The sequence below is a fragment of the Mobula hypostoma genome, chromosome 17 (genome assembly GCF_963921235.1).
Source record: "Mobula hypostoma chromosome 17, sMobHyp1.1, whole genome shotgun sequence".
Taxonomy (NCBI): Eukaryota; Metazoa; Chordata; class Chondrichthyes; order Myliobatiformes; family Myliobatidae; genus Mobula; species Mobula hypostoma.
Genome location: NC_086113.1, coordinates 52,615,454 through 52,637,555, shown reverse-complemented (window position 1 = coordinate 52,637,555; position 22,102 = coordinate 52,615,454). Strand labels below are relative to the sequence as shown.

General features: G+C 43.5%; 1 protein-coding gene across 1 annotated transcript in view; it reads left to right on the top strand.

Annotated features, from left to right (window-relative positions):
• Window positions 1-248: 248 nt before the first annotated feature.
• The window catches only part of fam8a1b (family with sequence similarity 8 member A1b), a 56,237-nt gene continuing 34,383 nt past the window's right edge, over window positions 249-22,102 (top strand). Inside the window, exons 1-3 of the mRNA XM_063069901.1 lie at window positions 249-694; window positions 6,306-6,426; window positions 13,640-13,763. Of these exons, the coding sequence (XP_062925971.1) occupies window positions 256-694; window positions 6,306-6,426; window positions 13,640-13,763 (684 nt within the window). The 5' untranslated portion in view covers window positions 249-255. The remainder of the gene's footprint in view (window positions 695-6,305; window positions 6,427-13,639; window positions 13,764-22,102) is intronic.

The window sequence follows — 22,102 nt, the reverse complement described above, 5'->3', positions numbered from 1 at the left end:
GCGGACCCATCCAACCCGTCGCTGGGGGAGGGATGGTTCTCCTCCCTGCTAATTCCATTCTAACTTCGTTCTATTCTAAAGGCTCTTTTTGTTCCAGGTTAGTATATTTCTAAATCTACTTGAAAGCAGCTTTTCAGATGGATGTCAGTTGTCGCTCTGCCGGATGTGAGAGGTTTCATGTACTCGGGCTCCCCTCCGCCCGGGTGTCGCGGCGCCGAGGGCTGAGGGCGGAGTTGTGGGCTCGGCAGTCGAGTGATGGCGAAGCAGCGCGGCGGTGGGAAGCTCGGGGGCGGCTTTTGCTCCGCTGCTCATGGCTCGGCAGGGAGCAGCAACGCAGCCCCCGGGGCCGCCACCGCTGGGGAGTATTGCAAGCGGGTGCAGGAGTGGCTGTGGCAGTATTACAGCTACGTGCAATGGCAGAGTTGGATGATGATGATGGCCCCGCTGCCGCCTTACTACCCTCTCCCCGCCGTTGCAGCCAGGCAGGGCGAAGGAGCTGCTGCGGCCGTGCCCGGCACCAACAACGCTTACGGTCCCTTTTCGCTGTTTGCTCCCTACTTCGGGGCTCCGGCGGGAGCGCAGACCCCAGGCGAGCAGCCTCCAGTACAGCAGGAGGTGGCAACATCGTCGGCCAACGGTGTCAGACCTCCAGCCGCCAATGCTCAGCAGCAGGCGGGGAACGTACAACCGGGAGGTAAGGCACGGTTGCAGGAATACGGTGGTCTAGTTCAGGTTTATTGTCATAGGTGTATACAGGGTATAAATGTCATAAAACTAGCCAAGCGTGACACAAGCTTAAGCCTGTGTATTGCTATATTTATGCTCTGTTCTTGGTTGATGCGGCTGTAACGAAATCAAATTTCCCTCGGGATTAATAAAGTATATCTATCTAGTATACTTCATGCATAGTCTCAATACTAGGAACATGGTCTCAATAAAACTCAGTGACAGTAATCTGCAACACACATCAAAGTTGCTGGTGAACGCAGCAGGCCAGGCAGCATCTCTAGGAAGGGTCTCGGCCCGAAACGTCGACTGTACCTCTTCCTAGAGATGCTGCGTTCACCAGCAGCTTTGATGTGTGTTGCTTGAATTTCCAGCACTTGCAGAATTCCTCGTGTTTACGACAGTAATCTCTACCGTGGTTGTAATGTCTATCTCCAGGTATTTCTGATCAAAAAGAAACAATGGGTGATAATATGTTATCTTGAATGCTGTGTTGATAGATACTGAAATTTCTGCGTCGCATTTTCTAAACTGGGAGAAAATATCGTAATCTGAGGTGCAAAGGGACTTGGGAGTCTTTTTTCTATAATTCACTGAAGGTTAACTTGCAGGTTGAGTTGGTGTGAAATGCTGTGCTATAGTCAATAAAATTTATGAATGGACATTGAACCCCTGAACACTACCTCACTACCTTTTCATTATCTTTTCGGACTATATAACTATTTGTGTGTGTATGTGTTTTTTTTCTTTATGATGTATTACATTGTACTACTGCCACTAAGTTAACAAATTTCAGGATGTTGATATTCAGCCTGATTCTGAGCTGGTAGTAAGGAAGGCAAGTACAATGTTCATTCTGACAAGTCTAGAATATAAAAGCAAGGATGTAAAACTGAGGTAGACGACTGCACTTGGAGTGTCGTGAGCAGTTTTGGGCTCCTCACCTAGGAAAAGATGAGGGGGTCCAGAGGAAGTTCACGCAAATGATTCTGGGAACAAAAGGTCGACATGAAGAGTGTTTGATGGCTCTGGGCCTGTATTCACTGGAGGTTTGAAGAATGGCTCGGTGGGGGGGGGGATCTCATTAAAACCTATCGAATATTGCAAGGCCTAGATAGAGTGATGTGAGGATGTTTTCTTCAGTGGGAGGGTCTAGGACCAGAGGGCACAGCCTCAGGATACAAGGACGTCCCTTTAGAACAGAGGTGCAGAGGAATTTATTTTACCAGAGGGTGGTGTATCTGTGGAATTCATTGCCACAGATGGCTGTGAAGGCAAAAAGTGAATATTGATCAGTTCTTGATTAGTAAGGGTATCAAATTTTACAGGGCAGGAGAATAGGATTGAGAGGGATATTAAATCAGCCATGATTTAATTGATCGGGTGAATGTGTAGTAATTTTGACTTCACCATTAGAAATTGGATGGTAATACCTTTCAGAGCATATACTGTTAATTTAATGTACAATCTTTACTGTTAAATGGAGAATTTTAAGGATATGTATGTGTATATACACATATATACATCTATGGGGTAAGAGTTGTGAATTTAACTTACTCAGTTTGACTGAAAATTGGTAAACTAAATCTTGAATTGGTCAAAGTATACGGCCCAAAGTTACAATGAATGGAATTCCTTTGGCTTAGAAAGGGTTTTTTTTATTGTTGAGATAATGCAGCAAAGCACTTTGAAAACAAGGTCAGAGTACAGTTTTCCAGGTTCCAATCATTGCACTTTCCTATTGTCCTGCATAAATACCTACTGTTCAAAAGTTTCAGTCTTTTTCAAACTCAAAGTTGCTGTTAAATATGCTTCCACCTTTTCTTTTCAAGTAGTAAATTCCAAATCATACCAACCTGCTGAGTTTTTAAGAAAATACTATCCATTCTGTAAATCATCCTTAGACCTGTGTACTTTGATTGCTCTAATGAAAAGCTTATCATAACTGGATTCTCTGAAATCTAAAAACAAGGCATCAGCATCTTCAATCTTCGTACTGAAACTGGAAGTCTTCTCATCTTTGCAACTTTTCCTGACTATTGACTTGGGTCCCAAAATGTGGTTGATAGAATTGGATGCAATGCAGGAGTTCCCATCCTGGGCTCCACGGACGCCTTGCTTAATGGTACAGTATTGGTCCAAGGCATTACAAGGTTGGGAACCCCAGAGTTGAAAAAAAACAGATTAACCAGACTTGCGCACAAGAAATTCTGCAATGGTGGAAATCCAAAGCAACACACAAAATGCTGGAGAAACTCAGCAGGTCAGGCTGCATCTATGGAAATGAATAAACGGTCGATGTTTTGGGCTGAGACGCTTCTTCAGGACTGTAAAGGAAGGGGGAAGTTGCCAGAATAAAAAGGTGGGGGGAGGAGAAAGAGGATAGCAAGAATGTGATGGGTGAAGCCAGGTGGGTGGGAAAGATTAAAGGCTAGTGAAGGGAGGAATCTGATGAGAGGAGAGTGGACCGTGGGGTAAAGGGAAGAAGGAGGGGCACCAGGGCGTAGTGATAGCCATGTGAGAAGAGATAAGAGGCCAGAGTGGGGAATAGAAAATGGCGGGGGGGGGGAGAGGAGGGGTGAGGGAAAAAACACCAGAAAGAGAGATTGATATTCATGCCGTCAGGCTGGAGGCTTCCCAGATGGAATACGAGGTGTTGTTCCTTCACCCTGAGGGTGGCCTCCTTTTTTACCTTCTTCCTCTCTTCCCCCCCACCCCCCAATCTTTTTATCCTGGCATGTTCCCCTTTCTTTTCCAGCCCTGAAGAGGAATCTCAGCCCAAAATGTCAACTGTTTCTACACTTCCATAGATGCTGCCTGACCTGCTGAGTTCATCCAGCAATTTGTGTCTGTTAACCTAACCTACTGACTTTCGAAGATTTTTCACTGAGAAAACTTAGTTCCTGTTTTGGCAATTCTCATTCCTATACAAATGTGATGTTAGAGGTCCTGTAAAGGAGTCTTGTTAGAAGTAATGTTAAATTTCTTTGCAAATTACTAAGTGGTGAATCATTCCTGGAGTTGCTACTTGATTTACTTTAGGGCTAGTTCTGCTGCTGTCTATTTGTATAAACACAGAATATAAGTTCAGCAGAGAAGCAATGGCACTCACTGCTGATCTTAAAGGTTCCTGTGGCAAGAACTTTCCCTTTTCTAACCCATACTGTCATCAGCGTCAGTTGTGTATAACTCTTGGTGTCCATGATGTTGTCCAGCTGTCTGATCTACCTATCACATTAAATCAGTGGTTCAGAAACCAAAACAGTTTTAGTTTAATCTTTAAATTAATGCAGTTTTAATACTATTTAATACAAATTTAAATTTAATTTTAAAAATCTATGCAACTTGTTTATAGTAAATTTAATCATCTTTTTGTAAAATAAAATGTCAGAATTGTGTGTAGCATAATACAGTATCTTCAGTATGCTTCGTAACAGCACAAGTTTGCATATAACTTAAATTTGCATGGATGCAAGGAACTTTGTGCTGAAGTACTGCCGACTTCAGCAATGCATGCAGAAATATTAATGCTGCAGTCGATTTCAGAGATGAGCACAAATATTTGCTGTTATAATATAGGCATCCATTAGTCTCATGAGACCATGGATTTGCGTCTTGGAAGGTTTCCAGAGCGCAGGCCTGGGCAAGGTTGTATGGAAGACTGGCAGTTGCCCATGCTGCAAGTCTCCCCTCTCCACGCCACCGATGTTGTTCAAAGGAAGGGCACCAGGGCCAATAAAGCTTGGCACCGGTGTCGTCGCAGAGCAATGTGTGGTTAAGTGCCTTGCTCAAGGACACAACACACTACCTCAGCTGAGGCCCAAACTAGTGACCTTCAGATCACTAGATCGATGCCTTAACCACTTGGCTACGCGCCACACGCTGTTATGATAAAGCCAGGGATATTAGCATGCTTTGAAATGCTAGAGGCAAAAATCTTGTATTATTGTTGCAGTTGACCATTCAGTCATCAAAGTCATGAAGAATCAAAACTGAACAGGTTAGTAAGCCTACCAAAAAAAAAGGAACAACTGAAGGTCATTTCGCACCTGGGTCTGCTAACCTTTTTAGAGACATAGAGTACAACACAGTAACAGCCCCTTTGGCCTGTCTAGTTCATGCCGAGCCATTTAAACTGCCTATTTCCATCGACCTGCACCAAGACCATAGCCCTCCATACCCCTACCATACATGTTCCTATCCAGATTTCGAGTTTGCATGCACCACTTGCGCTGGCAGCTCGTTCCACACACTTCGCAGCCCTCTGAGTGAACTTGGACAACAGCAGAAATTAAATTTCATCTACTGCTTATACTTGCCGCAGTTGGCGATTGGGCCTCCTTTAGCATTCCATTTTAAAGCTTCAAATGAATGCGGAAGCGAGAGACCACGTGGAGTTAGTGTCTCAAGCTTCATTGATCAGGCTTTCAACCTGGCCTCTGCCATACGTCGAGCTTGCATGCTTTCCCTGAGACAATGGGTGCTCCAGCTTCTTGAAAAGTTGATAGGGATATGTAGTGGGGTTAGTTCAAAGTAGGATAGTTGGTGTGGATTTAAAAGGCTAAAGAATCCACTTTCGTGCTGTATGACTGATTTGGTCTATTGTAGAAAACATGAAAGATGAAGCCTATTATATATAGCATGTCAAAAGAAAGAGCTACCTAGCTTCCTCTCAACTTTCAGCACTTTGTCTACCTCTTCAATTCACCTGTTACTGTCCTGGTTTTAGAGCTCATTTTGAAACAATAACAGACACCGTCAGTACTCAAGGGAGATATTCTTTTTAACAACTTTCATGAGCATAAAACTTGAGTTTCATTAGTATTTCTTGATGCACAGCCCAACTACATCGAATCAGCTTTGCGGTCTCCTACACCACCTCAGTTGCAATGTTTCTTCAAAGAAATAACTGTTTCAAAGTAAGTGAGAGAATGTGTTGATTTTGTGGAATCTTCATTTAACTGGGTTCCAGAAGTCTACAATCAGCTGTAATTAACCTTGAGCAGTTCTATTAAATTGGAGATGCCCATCTGAACTTATTCCCCACAGGGAGTAAATTAGAAGGGAGAAGTCTATATGTTGGGCACAACTGATATTGATGACAATCTAGATTATTTGATCGTCAGCTCTTTCCACCAACTGTCACTGCTATTTTTATATAAAGTTAGTAGTATATCCCTACCTGTTTGTAAGGGTGGTAGAGCAGGACAAGATACAGAAGACATCCTGGTCATCCACTGCTCCTAGTCCCATCTCCAGCCGTCTCGACTCTGTCTTGCCACTGGATCCAGATGGGAATTGGGAAGAGAGAGTGAGGCTGACGCTGTGCAAGTCTCCCTCACTTAAATTCAAATCACACGCTAGTCTCGACACCGTAATGGTGTCAAGGTCCTCATTGACGTTGACGATGGACGAACACGTATGGGGGTTAAGTATCACAAGATAAGAGAGTTGGTGTGATCAGGAGAGCTGTGTTCTTGGTGCAGCCTAGGAAGTTCCCATTCACACTTACATATTTTAGATGTGCTTTCTCCCAATTAAAATGGTTACAAAAGTGAGCCTTTTCTTTCCCCCGACAGGACGCGAGTATACTATCCCGTCACTGATGCATCGATTCCTTGCAGAGATGGTGGATTTTCTAATCCTTTTCCTATTGAAAGCTGTTGTGGTGCTGACAGTGATGCACATCTGCGGGATCAAGTAAGTTATACACTCATTTAAATAAAAGTGCTGTACTTCTGTGCAGTTTTTGTATATAAACAATGGGTTAAAATCCAATGGGAACGATCTCTGAGAGGTGCTGCCAGTAAATGTTAACTGAGTTAAGCCAAGAGACATGAAATTGGAGTATAATATGATCTGGAGTTCCCTCAAGCCTTGCTGATGCTTTGTCATTGGAGATCTGGCGTTATACGGAAAGTTGTAAGTGAATGTGTTCATTACTAATCCTGTGCGTTGCTTATAATTGTTGCATGCTTTGCTAGCCTAATTAGGTGGAACATCAGATGTATGAGACAGAAAGCACAGGGAGTAATTGGTGATGTGTCATTCGTAAATAATTGCTGATTTGGGGAGTCTTGCTGAACTGCATCCAGATTTAAGTGAAACTAATGAGCTACACCACCACTGAAGTTGTGTAATTTTGTAGCACTTTTTTTTGCACTCTGTCTCATTCTTCTGTTTAATTTACTGAAGTCACCAGATGAAAACAAACATTCTGTGTAACTTTGTGTAACTCTGCAGGCACTACTAAAATCTGTTTTTTTTTGTTGGGGGGGAGGGAAGCAAATCTTTAAAAAGCCTGAGAATATGTTCTTCAGAACTCCGTGCAGGCTCTGCAGTTTGTATTAATCTTGTAGGGCTCCGTTTGTTGATGCTGATGTCATCTGTTATTACTGTAAGGAACGTTGTTGGTGTAATAAGGCTAATGATTCTTGTTACACTAAGCAATAATGCTTTGTGATACCATTATGGGTTGGTCCTGGGCTGATCAGTAGGAATTCAGTTTGGTGCATTATAACCTGTAGTGTGGTTGTGTGTATCAATCTGTAAAACTCCATTGGATCTCTAGAGAGAGCAGTCTGCTGAAACACGTGGTCATCTATTGTGCGTAATGTCATCCAATGTGATAACTAACCTGGGACTTGCAAGTCTGTGCTTTGCTAATAGTTGAAACTATTCTCTCCTTAGTAATATTTAATTATTCAATCACCTAAATTCAGATTTAGCCTAGAGAATTATGACTCTTTGTGTGCAGCTTCCAAAGAAATCTAGTGTTTTGAGTTTATGACTACTGTAGCTAAAATCTTCAGAACCAGATCGAGGACTGCAAAGCACCCACAGTGAGTATCCCACCTGGAGACTCAGGAATGTCTCAGGAAATATGGCTGCTGGGAAGGCCTGCAGGGTCCTAAAGCCTTCCTCTCTACTGTCGCCCTAGGTAATGTAGTCTCTGGATAATAAAACTGAATATCTGAGCAAGACTGCTGTACCAAAGGGCCAAGCAGGGTCTGTTCCTTTCTGTGCTTCAGAGAGACATGGCTCACCCTCAGCTCCTAGACACAATTCTCCATCCTGAGGACTTCACCTACCACAGCGACTGGATGGCGGTGTCAGGCAAAGGCAGAGGAGGCAGTGTTTGCTTCATGATTAACTCACTGTGGTGCACACATATCTGGCGGTCCTGCTCCCCTGACCTGGAACATCTGTCGGTGCAATGTTGCCTATTTTATAAGTGGAGGAAGTTTTCTGCTGTCATCTGGTTGCAGTGTACGTTGCACCCCTGGCAGGTGTCAGGCTGGCACTGGAAAAGCTGAGCACTGAACAACAGTCACAAGATGGCACACCCTGATGCCTCCACAGTCTTTGCAGGGGACTTCAACCAGGCCAGCTTGGTCTTTGACAGACCATCAGCAACATGTTACCTGTGGAAGCAGGTGAGCCAACGCACTTAATCACTGTTACACTGTCATCAAAAACACTTACTGTGTCATCCCACACCTGCACTTTGGCAAACCAGTCACCTGGCAGAACTACTCCAGTGCTTAGCCTACTGCTTTACTCTCTCTATGATAGATATACTTTATTGATCCCGAGGGAAATTGGGTTTCGTTACAGCCGCACCAACCAAGAATAGAGAAATACAGCAATACAAAAACCATAAACAATCAAACAACAAAAGGCAAACTATGCCAGATGGAAAATAAGTCCAGGACCAGACTATTTTCTCAGGGTGTCTGACCCTCCATGGGAGGAGCTGCACATTCGATGACCACAGGCAGGATTGACCTCCCGTGCCGCCCAGTGTTGAATCTCGGTGGAATATGGCTGAAGTTCAACAGTAAAAAGTTCAATATCCGGTCTACAAACACATTCCTCGATCATAATATGACCCGGCTTGCACCATCCGTTGTTAACCAGATCAGTAAGCACTCAACTCCTTTACGCTTACTGCTCTCAGTGCACTTCCGGTCAGCTGGAACGGTCTGGAAGCCGTAAATGGAAAAGTTTTGATCGGATATGTCCTCGTGAGGCCCCATTCCAGTGAAACACATAACACTGCACTCCCGAAATGTTCTCTGACGCCTGGATAGCGCCGTGAGCTCATCCATTTTATTACCCACCGAACTCCTCTTCTCTATAAGTCTCTGTTGTCTCGACCCGGTCCTCTTTCCTCGACTTTGTGATTCCCCTCTGCATCCTCTATGTGTTTTCCTCCAGATTTCAGCAGGGGTGTCCGCCGCTCTGTTCGCTAAACCGGCCGGCATTAGCGCAAGCTGGTCCCGGGAATGAACAATGCGACCATGCTTCTGTCCCGCCTGTCGGGATGTAACTATTTCCAGCGCTAAAAACCCAAATAAAACTCTCTCTACCAGCATGTTAGAGAGGGTGCAGCTTTGATGTGCTACCGTGGAAAAAAATACAAAAAATAACGTAAGTTTAAAAAGTAAGAAGAGAAAAGTAAGAATCCTATCGGAACAACTGTAACAGGCTGTATGCACAACTGGCGCATGACTGTGGCTAGGTATAGCTCAAATACCATCTAGAAGTTTGCAGATGATACAGCCATCGTTGGTAGAATCTCAGATGGAGATGAGCGTGCTTACAGAAGTGAGATATGCCAGCTAGTTGAGTGGTGCTGCAGCAACAGCCTTGCATTCAACATCAGTAGGATGAAAGAGCTGATTGTGGACTTCAGGAAGGGTAAGATGAACACAAACCAATCCTCATAGAAGTGGAGAGAGTGAGCAACTTCAAGTTCCTGGGTGTCAAGATCTCTGAGGATCTAACCTAGTCCTAACATTTCGATGCATTTATAGCGAAGGCAGGACAGCAGCTATATTTCATTACAAGTTTGAGATTTGGTTTATCACCTTAAACACTCAAACTTCTATAGATGTACAGTAGAGAGCAGTCTGACAGGCTTCAGCACTGTCCGTTATTAGGGGGGAGGGAAGTTATTGCAAAAGACTGAAAGAGGCTACAGGAAGTTGTAAAATTAGTCAACTTCATCTTGTTTACTCGCCTCCATAGTACCCAAGACATCTTCAAAGAGCAGTGCCTCAGAAAGGCAGCGTCCATTATTAAGGACCCACGTCACCCAGGGGCATGCCCTCTTCTTATTGTTACTGTCAGGAAGGACGTAAAGAAGCCTGGAAGTTCACACTCAGCAATTCAGGAACAACTTTTTCCCCCTCTGCCATCTGATTCCTAAATGGACATTGAGCCCATGAACACTACCTGCCTTTTTTATTATTTGTTTTGCACTTTTTAATCTAATATTTTTTCTTTCAATATTATCATGTATTGCATTGCACTGCTGCTGGTTTAACAAATTTCACGACAGATGGATTCTGATCCTACCGTACAGCACCAGTGCTAAGAACCATGAAGGTTTGGTCAAGGGAGGCAGAAGAGTGTTTACAAGACTGCTTTGACATGGGGGACTGGACCATATTCATTCAGCTGTGACGACTAATCCCTGGATATGCAGCAGTCGTTACTGACTTCAGGACCTGTGTGGATGAGCATGTGCCATCGAGAGCATGCTGAGCATACTCAAACCAGGATCTCCGGATGAATTGGGACATTCACAGTCGGCCGAGGGCTAGATCTGTGGAATTCGAAACTAGCAATCCTGAATCCTACAAGTAGTCCAGGTGCAACCTATGGAAGGCCATTATGAGAGTGAGAACGCAATTGTGTGAAGTTGGAAACACAATCGGCTGCATGATAGCTGTGGGAGAATTAGCATTCCATTACTCATTTACGGCAAAACCGAACAGCATAAATGGCAATGATGCTTCACTCAATAAGCTTAACGTCTTTTATGCATACTTTGAAAGGGAGAATAGAGTTCAAAGTACATTGATTATCAAAGGGTGTATACATTATACAACCTTGAGATTTGTCTCCTAACAGGTAGCCTCAAAAGAAACCTATTTAAAAAAAAATGCCAAACACCCAATGTGCAGAGAGGGGGAAAAAAAAAACATGCAAACAATAAACACAAGCAAATAGCCTTCTTAACTGAAGTCCACAAAGAGAGTCCTGTTCCCAGACCCTTTGTTCAGAGTGGAGCAGTGAGATGATCCTCACCTCAGGTGCCGACGCCCTGACCTTTTGAATTAGGCCCGGCACCTAAATTGTTGTCCAAACATTGGGTTCAGTTGTTTCATTATGCTCTGGGGCCTGGACCCTGTCACCTCAATTCGGCTTTACCTGAACTTTCCGATTTGGCCTGGCACTTAAATCGATTGGTTTTTGCTCTCGGTGATGGACCTGCTGCCTGTTCTCACCTCAGTTCTGCTGCTTCGAATTGCCTCCAGATCCAAAGTTGTGTGCTATTGCTTGCGATGATCGTTTACCAGAAAAAGTGATTAAGTGTTTTCCTTCTTTCATTAACCTCTGGGTAGAAGTCACTGAGCCTCACCAGCGCCATCTTAAACCCCTCAATAAAACTACACCTGTGGGAATTCTCCCAGATTCTGGCAACTCTTTGCTCTCTCCTTGACCAATGTCAATGTCCTTCAAGAGGGTGAGTCCTTGGAAGGAGGTGGGCCTCGATGGTGTACCTGGTGGGAATGTTCCAGGGTAGCTTCATGCTCTCATTTTACTGTGGCAAGTTACCACCTCTTTCAAAAGGGCATAAATCATACTGGTGCCCAAGAAGATCTGGGTGAGCTGCTTCAACAACTATCACTCGGTAGCACTCACATTAACTATGAAGAAGTGCTTTGAGAAGTTGGTCATGGCCATAATTAACTCCTGCCCGGCCTGGACCTGCTGCAGTTTGCTTACCACCACGACAGGCCTACAGCGGATGCAATCTCACTGGCTCTGCACTCAGCTTTGGAACACCTGAATAACAGCAGTACGTATGTCAGGCTGCTGATTATTGATTACAACTCAGCGTTCAATGGCATCATCCGCTCATTACTAATCAATACATTTCAAAACCCTGGCCTCTGTACCTCCCTCTGCACCTAGATCATAGTCATACTTTATTGATCCCAAGGGAAATTAGTTTTCGTTACAGTTGCATCAACCAAGAATAGAGTATAACTATAGCAATATAAAACCATAAATAATTAAATAGTAATATGTAAATTATGCCAGGAAATAAGTCCAGGACCAGCCTATTGGCTCAGGGTGTCTGACCCTCCAAGGGAGGAGTTGTAAAGTTTGATGGCCATAGGCAGGAATGACTTCCTATGATGCTCTGTGTTGCGTCTCGGTGGAATGAGTCTCTGGCTGAATGTACTCCTGTGCCCAACCAGTACATTATGTAGTGGATGGGAAACATTGTCCAAGATGGCATGAAACTTGGACAGCATCCTCTTTTCAGACATCACGGTCAGAGAGTCCAGTTCCATCCCCACAATGAGGGGGACAGTTCTTCGTCTCCCTCATTGGGAGATCAGTCAGTGTGGATCAGTAATAGCATCATCTCCTCACTAACAGTCAACACAGCTTCATCTTTGTGTTTGGCCCACTGCTGTGCACTCTCTACACTCATGACTGTGCGATTAGGCACAGCTCAAACCCCAGCTATACATTCGCTGATATTAATAGAATTTCAAATGGCAATGAGAGGCATACAGGTGCAAGATAGATCAGCTGGTTGAGTGGTGTCACCACAACAAACTTGTATTCAACGTCAGCAAAACGAAGGAGTTGGTTGGGGACTTAAGGAAGTAGTTGTCAAGGGAACACAGTGTAAAGGGTGAGCAGCTTCAAGTTTCTGAGCAGCAGCATCTTAGAGGATCTATCCTGGGTCCCCAATACATTGAAGAAGGCATGCCAGTAGTGATACTTCTCTAAGAGTTTGGGGAGAGTTAGTAGTCACCAGAGACTTCAGAACATTTCTAAAGATGTATAATGGAGAAAACATTGGCTGGTGGGAGGCTGTAATGCACAGGATCGTCAGGGGCTGCAGAGGTTTGAGAGCTTAGCGGGCCCTATCACAGTCACAAAGCTCCTCCACCACTGAAGACATCTTCACGAGGTGCCTCCAGGAAGGCTGCATCGATCATTAAGGACCCTCACCATTCAGGACACATCCTCTTCCTGTTACTGCCATTGGGGAGGAGGTACAGGAGTTTGAGACCCACATTCAATATTTTAGGAACAGCTTCTTCCCTCCACCGTCAGATCTCTGGTCCATGAACACTATTTACTGTTCATCTTTCATATTGTTCATGGTAACTTACAATATCTTTTGTCTTGTGCTGTACTGCTGCTGCAGGACAAGTCTAACGACATATGCCAGATAATTACCCACTTTATGATTCTTTCTTTTTTCCTGATCAAAATTATTTGTTAGCTGGTGGTTAACTGGACATTAAAATTATTTGTTAACTGGTGGTTAACTTGAGATTAAAATTATTTGTTAACTGGTGGTTAACTGGACATTAAAATTATTTGTTAACTGGTGGTTAACTTGAGATTAAAATTATTTGTTAACTGGTGGTTAACTGGACATTAAAATTATTTGTTAACTGGTGGGTAACTTGAGATTAAAATTATTAACTGGTGGTTAACTGGACATTAAAATTATTTGTTAACTGGTGGTTAACTTGAGATTAAAAGATGCCGTGATACTGGGCAACACTAAAACTTTGTTCAAACTAACTTGGAAAGTAAATGTGGATATGGTTTGTGGATAATGATCATTAATAACACTGTGAAGTAATAATCTTTAACTTGTTAATGTATTTCAAAGCAATCAAAATTTGTGTTGTCAAATCCTGTATTCCCGTAGATTATACCAAAACTAAAACTAACAGCTATTAAAGCACCTTGCCATATTATAATTGTAGAGGAATTAACAGCTACGTTGATTTGAATTTCTAATTGTTTAGATCGTGTCGTATGTGGTTGTTGACATACCATTTTATGTTGTGATGTGCAGAGATCTTTCTAAGTTTGCACTCAATTACATAATTGAAGAAATTGATGAAGACACCTCTCTGGAAGACCTTCAGAAAATGATGGCTGTAGCACTGATGTACAGGCTGTTGGTCTGTTTCTATGAGGTAAGTGCTCCTTTGGAGTAAGGAGTTGGTATTAATGTGGACTGTAGGTGTCAGAATTTATTTGGGCTATTGTATATTGTATGTGCAGCTTCCTAACCCGACCTTAGTACTTAACCCTGGTGCCAGAGTATGGGATGTCTCAGATCAGGTCCGGAGTATTCTGAGGAGAGAGGGCGAGCAGCCAGATGTCTTGGTACATGTTGGTGCCAGTGACATAGACAGAAAAAGAGAGGAGGTCCTGAAGTAACATTACTGGGAGCTAGGGAGAAAATTGAAAAACTGGACCTCCAGAGTAATAATCTCAGGATTACTGCCTGAGCCACACGCTAATGAAGGTAAGAATAGCAGAATTAAACAGATGAATGTGTGGATAAGTAACTGGTGCAGGGGGCAGGGCTTCAAATTCTTGGATCATTGGGATCTATTTTGGGGGAGGTATGACTTGTACAAAAACGATGGGTTACACCTGAACTCAAAGGGTACTAATATCCTAGCGGGATTGTTTAATATAGCTGTTAGGGAGGGTTTCAACTAAGTTGGCAGGGGGGAGGAAACCAGGGTGTTAGGGTTGAGGAAGAGGAAAATCGAAATAAGTCAAAGATACTGTGCAGCAAAGATGTCAAGAAGGACAGGCAGGTGAATAGATTTGCTGTGCGATAGAAATATAGCAAACTCGGTAACAGATACTGATCTAAATGTAGTGTACTTAAATGCACGCAGCATTAGAAATAAAGTGGATGACCTTGTACAGCTACAGGTTAAAAGATATGACATTGTGGCCATCACTGAGTCATGGCTAAATGATAGATGTGATCAGGGGCTGAATGTCCAAGGATACACACTGTATAGGAAAGATAGGAAGGTAGGTAAAGGGGGTGGCGTGGCCCTGATGGTAAACAACGATATCAAATCACTAGAAAGAAGGGACATAGGATCCGAAGAGGTAGAAACCTTATGGGTCGAGTTAAGAAATGGCAAGGATAAAAAGACACTAATAGCAGTTATATACAGGCCTTCAAACAGCAGTCAGGATGTGGACTACAAGTTACAGGTGGAAATAGAAAAAGTGTGTCAGAAGGAAAATGTCAAGAAAATTATGGGGGATTTTAATATCAAAGCGGATTGGGAAAGTCAGGAAGGTACTGGATCTCAGGAGAGGGAGTTTGTAGAATGCCTATGGGATGGCTTTTTGGAGCAGCTTGTCCATAAGCCTACCAGGGGATTGGCTATTTTGGACTGGGTGCTGTGTAACGAACCTGAGGCGATTAGGGAGCTGGAGGTAATGGAACCCCTTGGAAGTAGTGATCATAACATGACTGAGTTCAGTTTCAAATTTGAAAAGGAGAGGTTGGTATCAGGTGTATCGATATTTCAGTGGAACAAAGGAAATTACAGTGGTATGAGAGAGGAACTGGCTCAAGTAGATTGGAAAAGTAAGCTAGATGGAGAGGCGGTAGAGCAGAATTGGATGAAGTTCCTACAAGAAGTAAGGAAAATGCAGGAAAAATATATTCCAAAGAAAATTGTGAATGGAAAAATGGCACAAATGTGGCTAACGAGAGAGGTTAAGGCTAAAATAAAAGCAAAAGAGACAACGTACAAGGAAGCAAAAATTAGTGGGAAAACTGAGGACTGGACGACTTTTTAAAAACTTACAGAAGGAAACTAAGAAAATCATTAGGAAAGAAAAGATGAATTATGAAAGGAAGTTGGCAATTAACATTAAAAAGGATACTAAGAGTTTTTTTAAATATATGAGAGTAAAAGTGTGACGGGGTAGATATAGGACTGATTGAAAATGATGCTGGAGAAATTATAATGGGTAACAAAGAGATGGCAGAGGAACTAAATGAGTATTTTGCATCAGTCTTCACAGTGGAAGACATTAGCAACATACCTGATAGCCTGAGGTCTCAGGAATAGAAATAGGTACCGTAAAGATTACTACAGACAAAGTGCTTGGGAAGCTAAATGGACTAAGTCTCCCGGACCGGATGAGGTGCACCCACGGGTTCTGAAGGAGGTGGCTTTGGAGATTGTGGAGGCATTGGAAATGATCTTCCAGGAATCAATAGACTCTGGCCTGGTTCCGGAGGACTGGAAGGTCGCAAATGTAGTTCCGCTGTTTAAAAAAGGAGGGAGGCAGCAAAAGGAAAATTACAAATCTGTTAGTCTGACATCGGTGGTTGGCAAGTTATTGGAGTCAATCCTCAAGGGTGAGGTTATGAAATACCTCGAGGTGCATGACAAGATAGGCCCAAGCCAGCATGGTTTCATGAAGGGAAGTTCCTGCCTCACCAACCTATTGGAATTTTTTAAGGTAATATCAAATAAAATTGATAAGGGAGAGGCTGTGGATGTTGTGTATTTGGATTTTCAAAAGGCCTTCGATAATGTGCTGCATAAGAGGCTGCTTAATAAGATGAGAGCCCATGGAATTACAGGAAAGATAATGGAATGGGTGGAGCATTGGCTGATAGGCAGAAAGCAAAGGGTGGGAATAAAGGGATCCTATTCTGATTGGTTGCCGGTTACTAGTGGTGTTCCGCAGGGGTCGGTGTTGGGGCGGCTTCTTTTTACAATGTATATCGATGATTTAGATTATGGATTAAATGGTTTTGTGGCTATGTTTGCAGATGACACCAAAACAGGTGGAGGAGCAGGAAGTGTTGAAGAAATGGAAATGTTGCAGAGAGACTTGGTCAGTTTAGAAGAGTGGGCAAAGAAATGGCAGATGAGATACAATGTTGAGAAATGTACGGTTGTACATTTTGGAAGAAGAAGTAATCAGGAAGATTATTATTTAGATGGGGAGAAAATTCAAAAATCGGAAGTGCAAAGGGACTTGGTGGTCCTCGTGCAGGATACCCTAAAGGTTGACCACCAAGTTGGATCGGCAGTAAGGAAAGTGAATGCTATGTTGGCATTCATTTCAAGGGGAATAGTGTATTAGAGTAAGGAGGTGTTGAAGAGGCTCTATGGGGCAGTGGTGAGACCTCATTTGGAATACTGTGTGCAGTTTTGGGCCCCCTATCTTAGAAGGGATGTTCTGATGTTGGAGAGAGTTCAGAGAAGATTTACGAGGATGATTCCTGGAATGCAGGGGCTAACATATGAGGAGCGTTTGTTGGCTCTTGGACTGTATTCATTAGAGTATAGAAGAATGAGAGGGGATCTCATGGAAACATTTCGAATGTTGAAAGATTTGGACAGAGTAGATGTGGAAAGGTTGTTTCCCTTGGTGGGTGAGTCCAGGACAAGAAGCCACAGTCTTAGAATTAGAGGGTACCCATTTGAAACAGAGATGAGGAGAAATTTTTTTAGCCAGAGGGTCATGGATTTATGGAATTCATTGCCACATACAGCTGTGGAGGCCCGATCATTGAGGGTGTTTAAGGAGGAGATTGATAGGTATCTAATTAGTCAGGGTATCAAGGGATATGGGGGAAAAGCCGGAAATTGGAACTAGATGGGAGAATAGTTTAGATCATGGTGGAGTAGCAGAGCAGACTCGGACTGAATGGCCTACTTCTGCTCCTTTGTCTTGTGATCTTGTGATTTAAGTGCTCATGTCCAATTGTACGGCAGCACTGAGGAAGCCTTGGAGTGCTCACAACATTTCTTTAATGTCCAAAATGCTTCTCATGACCATCAGAAGTCAAAAATGACATTGTGCTGAGAGATTTTAGAACGGGTGACTATAAAGTTGGCTGTAAAATAATTCTGTACATTTGGAGAGGGAGCAGCAGAGCTTGAAGTTGAATGCATGACTATTAACAACTGGGATTCACAAAGTAATGCATGTATGCGTGCACACTTCAACGGGAGAGGGCTTAGCTCACGAGTAGACTTGATAATGTGGAGGTGATAGACAATTATAACTCCAGAGAGGTTAATGAATTGGGGTCATTTTGGGGCCAGACGGCATTCTAAGGCTGTGACCCACCGAGATTGTCCTCAGGCAGTGACTAGGGAGTAAAATCATTGGTTAGAGAAGAGTGCCGTTGGTTGGGATTGACAGGTGCCAGGTCAAGGATGTCTGGGATCAGGTCCACGGCATTCTGGGAGGGCGCACAGCCGGAGGTCATGGTACATATTGGTACCAATGACAAAGGTAGAAAAAAGGGAGGTAGACCTGAGGAGTGAATGTAAGAAGTTAGGCAGCAAGATGGAAAACAGGACCTCCAGGGTAGAATCTCTGAATTGCTGCCTGTGTCATGCACCAGTGAGGGTGAGAATAGGAAGATTTGGCAGATGAATGTGTGGCTGAGGAACTTGTGCAGGGAGCAGAGTTTCAGATTTCTGGATCATTGGGATCTATTCTAGGGAAGGTATGACCTGTTACACCTGAACGTGAGAGGGACCAATAGCTTTGTGGGCAGGTTTGCTAGAGCCGTTGGGGAGATTTTAAATGCTTTGTGTAGCTCTGGGATGGGAACCAGAGTGTTAGGGCTGAGGGTGGGCAGTTGTATATGACTAGATGCATTGTGTAGTGAGACTGTGAGGAAGGACAGGCAGATGATAGGGCAAAATTGCAGTCAGTGGGATGAGTTAAAGTGTAACGACGCCAAATCTAAAACGGTGATGAATGCAAGACTAAAGATGTTATATTTGAATACATGCAGTATACAGATCTTTTAGCACAGTTAGATATTGGCAGATATGATGTTGTGGACATCTCTAACTTGTGGCTGAAAAGAGCTTAACATTCAGGGATACACATTGTTTCAAAAGAATAGGCAGAGGGGATAGGTGGCTCTTGGTTAAAAAAAAATAGAGTCAAGTCCTCAGAGATGATATAGGATTGGAAGATGGATAATTGTGGATAGAATTAAGGAACTGCAAAGAAGGTATGTACAGGCCTTTGAACGGTATCCTGGATGTGGGCTAGAAGTTACAATGGGGGACGTAAGGAAGGCAATGTTATGAATGTCAATGGGGGATTTCAGTATGCAGCTGGATTGGGAAAATCAAGTTGGTGTTGGACCCAAAAGAAGGAATTTGTCAAATGCCTACAAGATGGTTTTTTAGTGCAGCTTATGGTTGAGCCCACTAAGGGAGCAGCAGTTCTGGATCGAGTATTATGTAACGAACAATGATCATAATATGATAGAATTCAGCCTGCAGTTTGAGAAGCTAAAACTGAATGTATTAGTATTACAGTGAAGTAAAGAGAATTGTTTCCTTAGGTTGTTATAGCCAGTGAGGATAAGGTCTCGCTATCCACTAAATGCCCTTACTGGCGTGCATCTCAAGTAGCCTCTGACAACCAAATTCAGCTCCTGGCCATCACATGTAGCTTGGCTACTAGCCTGACAGAACGGTTTCTAGTGGGCAAAGGCTGGTTACTGGTGCCTAAAACCAGTTGCTTTGGGCAGGTGGGGTTCATCAGCTGTGGTTGGCAGCTCATCCAGCAGAAGGAGAGCTCTGATCTCAAACCTCCACTGCTTTGTGGCTGTACCCACTCATGGGGAAGGCTCTGGGAGTAAACCCTGAGGAAAAATCCAGAGCTGGTATCCCTAGGGCAATTGTGCGTTGAGTTTAACGTAAATTGGTAACTACTGCAGCACTGGTGCCAAGTTGTATTGATCTCTGTGTTTCCTTCGGATTTATCAGCAGTGTGGAGAGGGGGAACCTGCTACATGGGCAACAGCTTGCCCTCTGTCACATACCCCATGACGTTAAAGAACCAGCAGAAATAGAACAGACTTTGGAGACTGGTATTGCTATTCACTAATACTATTTATTAGTAACTACGCAATACGGTCATATAAGTTCAGATATATCAAACAGGTTAGTAGAGATTAAATGTATGTAAGTGTGGATATATAGAAACCAAGCTTCTTCAAGTCTAGGGGTAAATAGATAGTCTTACAGTGAGTAAAGTGCAGTTTAGTTCGTGGTATTGATGGAGAGAGAGAGATATTTGTAATCCAGGGTAAATGTCGAGAGAAGGCAATTACGTCGATGTTCCACAGACTCCAGGACAGCAATACAAAATAACAATAGTACTAGGTATTATCTCCGAAGTTGTTCCACGCCACACACGAAGTATCAGCGACAGTGATCTTCAACAGATATCCCTTCAACACAAGTGGTACCATACCTGAATTCGGCTACGGGTCATTCCAAAGTGATGGCCACAGGGTACTCAAACAGAATCCACATATGGATTATCAGCAACAGTAGCTTATCACTAAGGGGACCCTCTTCAAGGGAACCAACCCCAAACACAACGTGATAGCCACTTAGCCAGTTCCGCGACATACGAAATAACTCCCAACAGTGATTTGCCACAGGGGTGCCTTTCTTCAGTTAACTACCACACCCAAACAAGGGTAACACACAAGTGGTATTCATAAATGACAGTCATGCCTTCGTATTTGAATGGAACTCAAACTCACCCTCACGGGCTACAGAGGAGAAAATCCCAACAGTGACCTCTTTGTCACTAGGTTTCTTCTGTTTCAAACCTTCCTCTCCCCTCTTCTCTTCCTTTAAAGTCACGAATGTGACCACAAAAAAGGAGACTGTCTTCTGTGCTGGAGCTATCAACCCAGGGGAGGGTTGGGCACACTAATAACTCCCCACTGGTCACACCTTTTCCACACTGCGAGAGCCACTGATCGATCCTCCAAAAAAACCACCTTTCTGTGGGCACAATAAAGCTCATCCAGTGTCCAAAATCATGTGTTTTTGAGTCTATCATCTGACCTTTATTTATCTCACCATGCTGAACACCAGCTGTCCATCAAGTAGCTCCTCCCTTTTCTCTCTCTGTAAGAACTTAGAAGCTGCCAGTGTCCTTGCAGAAATGTAAACATGCTGCAGAGAAGCCATAACCATCTCAAAACAGTCTTCACCTCTCTCTCTTTAAAGGTATAGTCCATAAAAAATATACTGTATACTTTATACTTTATTGTTGCCAAACAATTGATACTAGAACGTACAATCATCACAGTGATATTTGATTCTGCGCTTTCTGCTCCCTGGATTACAAATATTAAATATTAAAAATAGTAAAAATTAGTAAGTATTAAAAATTTAAATTATAAATCATAAATGGAAAATAGAAAAATGGAAAGTAAGGTAGTGCAAAAAAACTGAGAGTCAGGTCCAGATATTTGGGGAGTACTGCCCAGATCTGGGTCAGGATCCGTTCAGCAGTCTTATCACAGTTGGAAAGAAGCTGTTCCCAAATCTGGCCGTACGAGTCTTCAAGCTCCTCAGTCTTCTCCTGGAGGGAAGAGGGACGAAAAGTGTGTTGGCTGGGTGGTCATGTCCTTGATTATCCTGGCAGCACTGCTCCGACAGCGTGCGGTGTAAAGTGAGTCCAAGGATGGAAGATTGGTTTGTGTGATGTGCTGCGCCGTGTTCATGATTTTCTGCAGCTTCTTTCCGTCTTGGACAGGACAACTTCCATACCAGGTTGTGATGCACCATAGAAGAATGCTTTCTACAGTGCTTCTATAAAAATTAGTGAGGGTTTTAGGGGACAGGCCAAATTTCTTTAGTTTTCACAGGAAATAAAGGCGCTGGTGGGCCTTCTTGGCAGTGGACTCTGCTTGGTTGGACCATGTCAGGTCATTTGTGATATTGACCCCGAGGAACTTAAAGCTTTTGACCTGTTCCACATGCGCACCACCGATGTAAATTGGGTCGTGAGGTCCGTTACCCCTTCTGAAGTCAACAAGCAATTCCTTCGTCTTGCTGATGTTGAGGAATAGGTTATTGTCTTCGCACCATGCCACTAGGTTCTTAATTTCCTCTCTGTACTCAAACTCATCATTACCCGAGATAGGGCCTACAATTGTTGTGTCATCAGGAAATTTATATATTGAGTTTGATAGAAACTTGGCTACACAATCATGGGTGTACAGTGAGTACAGCAGGGGGCTGAGTACACAGCCTTGTGGGGCACCAGTGCTCAGAGTGATTGTAGAGGAGAGCTTGTCCTCTATTTTTACAGCCTGGGTCCTGTCTGTGAGGAAGTTGAAGATCCAGCTGCAGATCTGAGTGCTAAGGCCCAGGTTCCAGAGCAGTTTATTTGGAATGATGGTATTAAAGGCAGAGCTGTAGTCAATGAAAAGGAGCCTTACGTATGCGTCTTTATTCTCCAGGTCTTCTAAGGAGGAATGTAGGGCCAGAGAGATGACATCTGCCGTTGACCTGTTGCTCCGGTAGGCGAGTTGCAAAGCGTCGAGGTTGACCAGTAGGCTGTGGTTGATGTGTGCCATAACCAATCTCTCGAAGCACTTCATAGCAATTGATGTCAGAGCCACAGGTCGATAGTCATTCAGGCATGCCATCTTGCTATTCTTCGGCACTGGGATTATAGT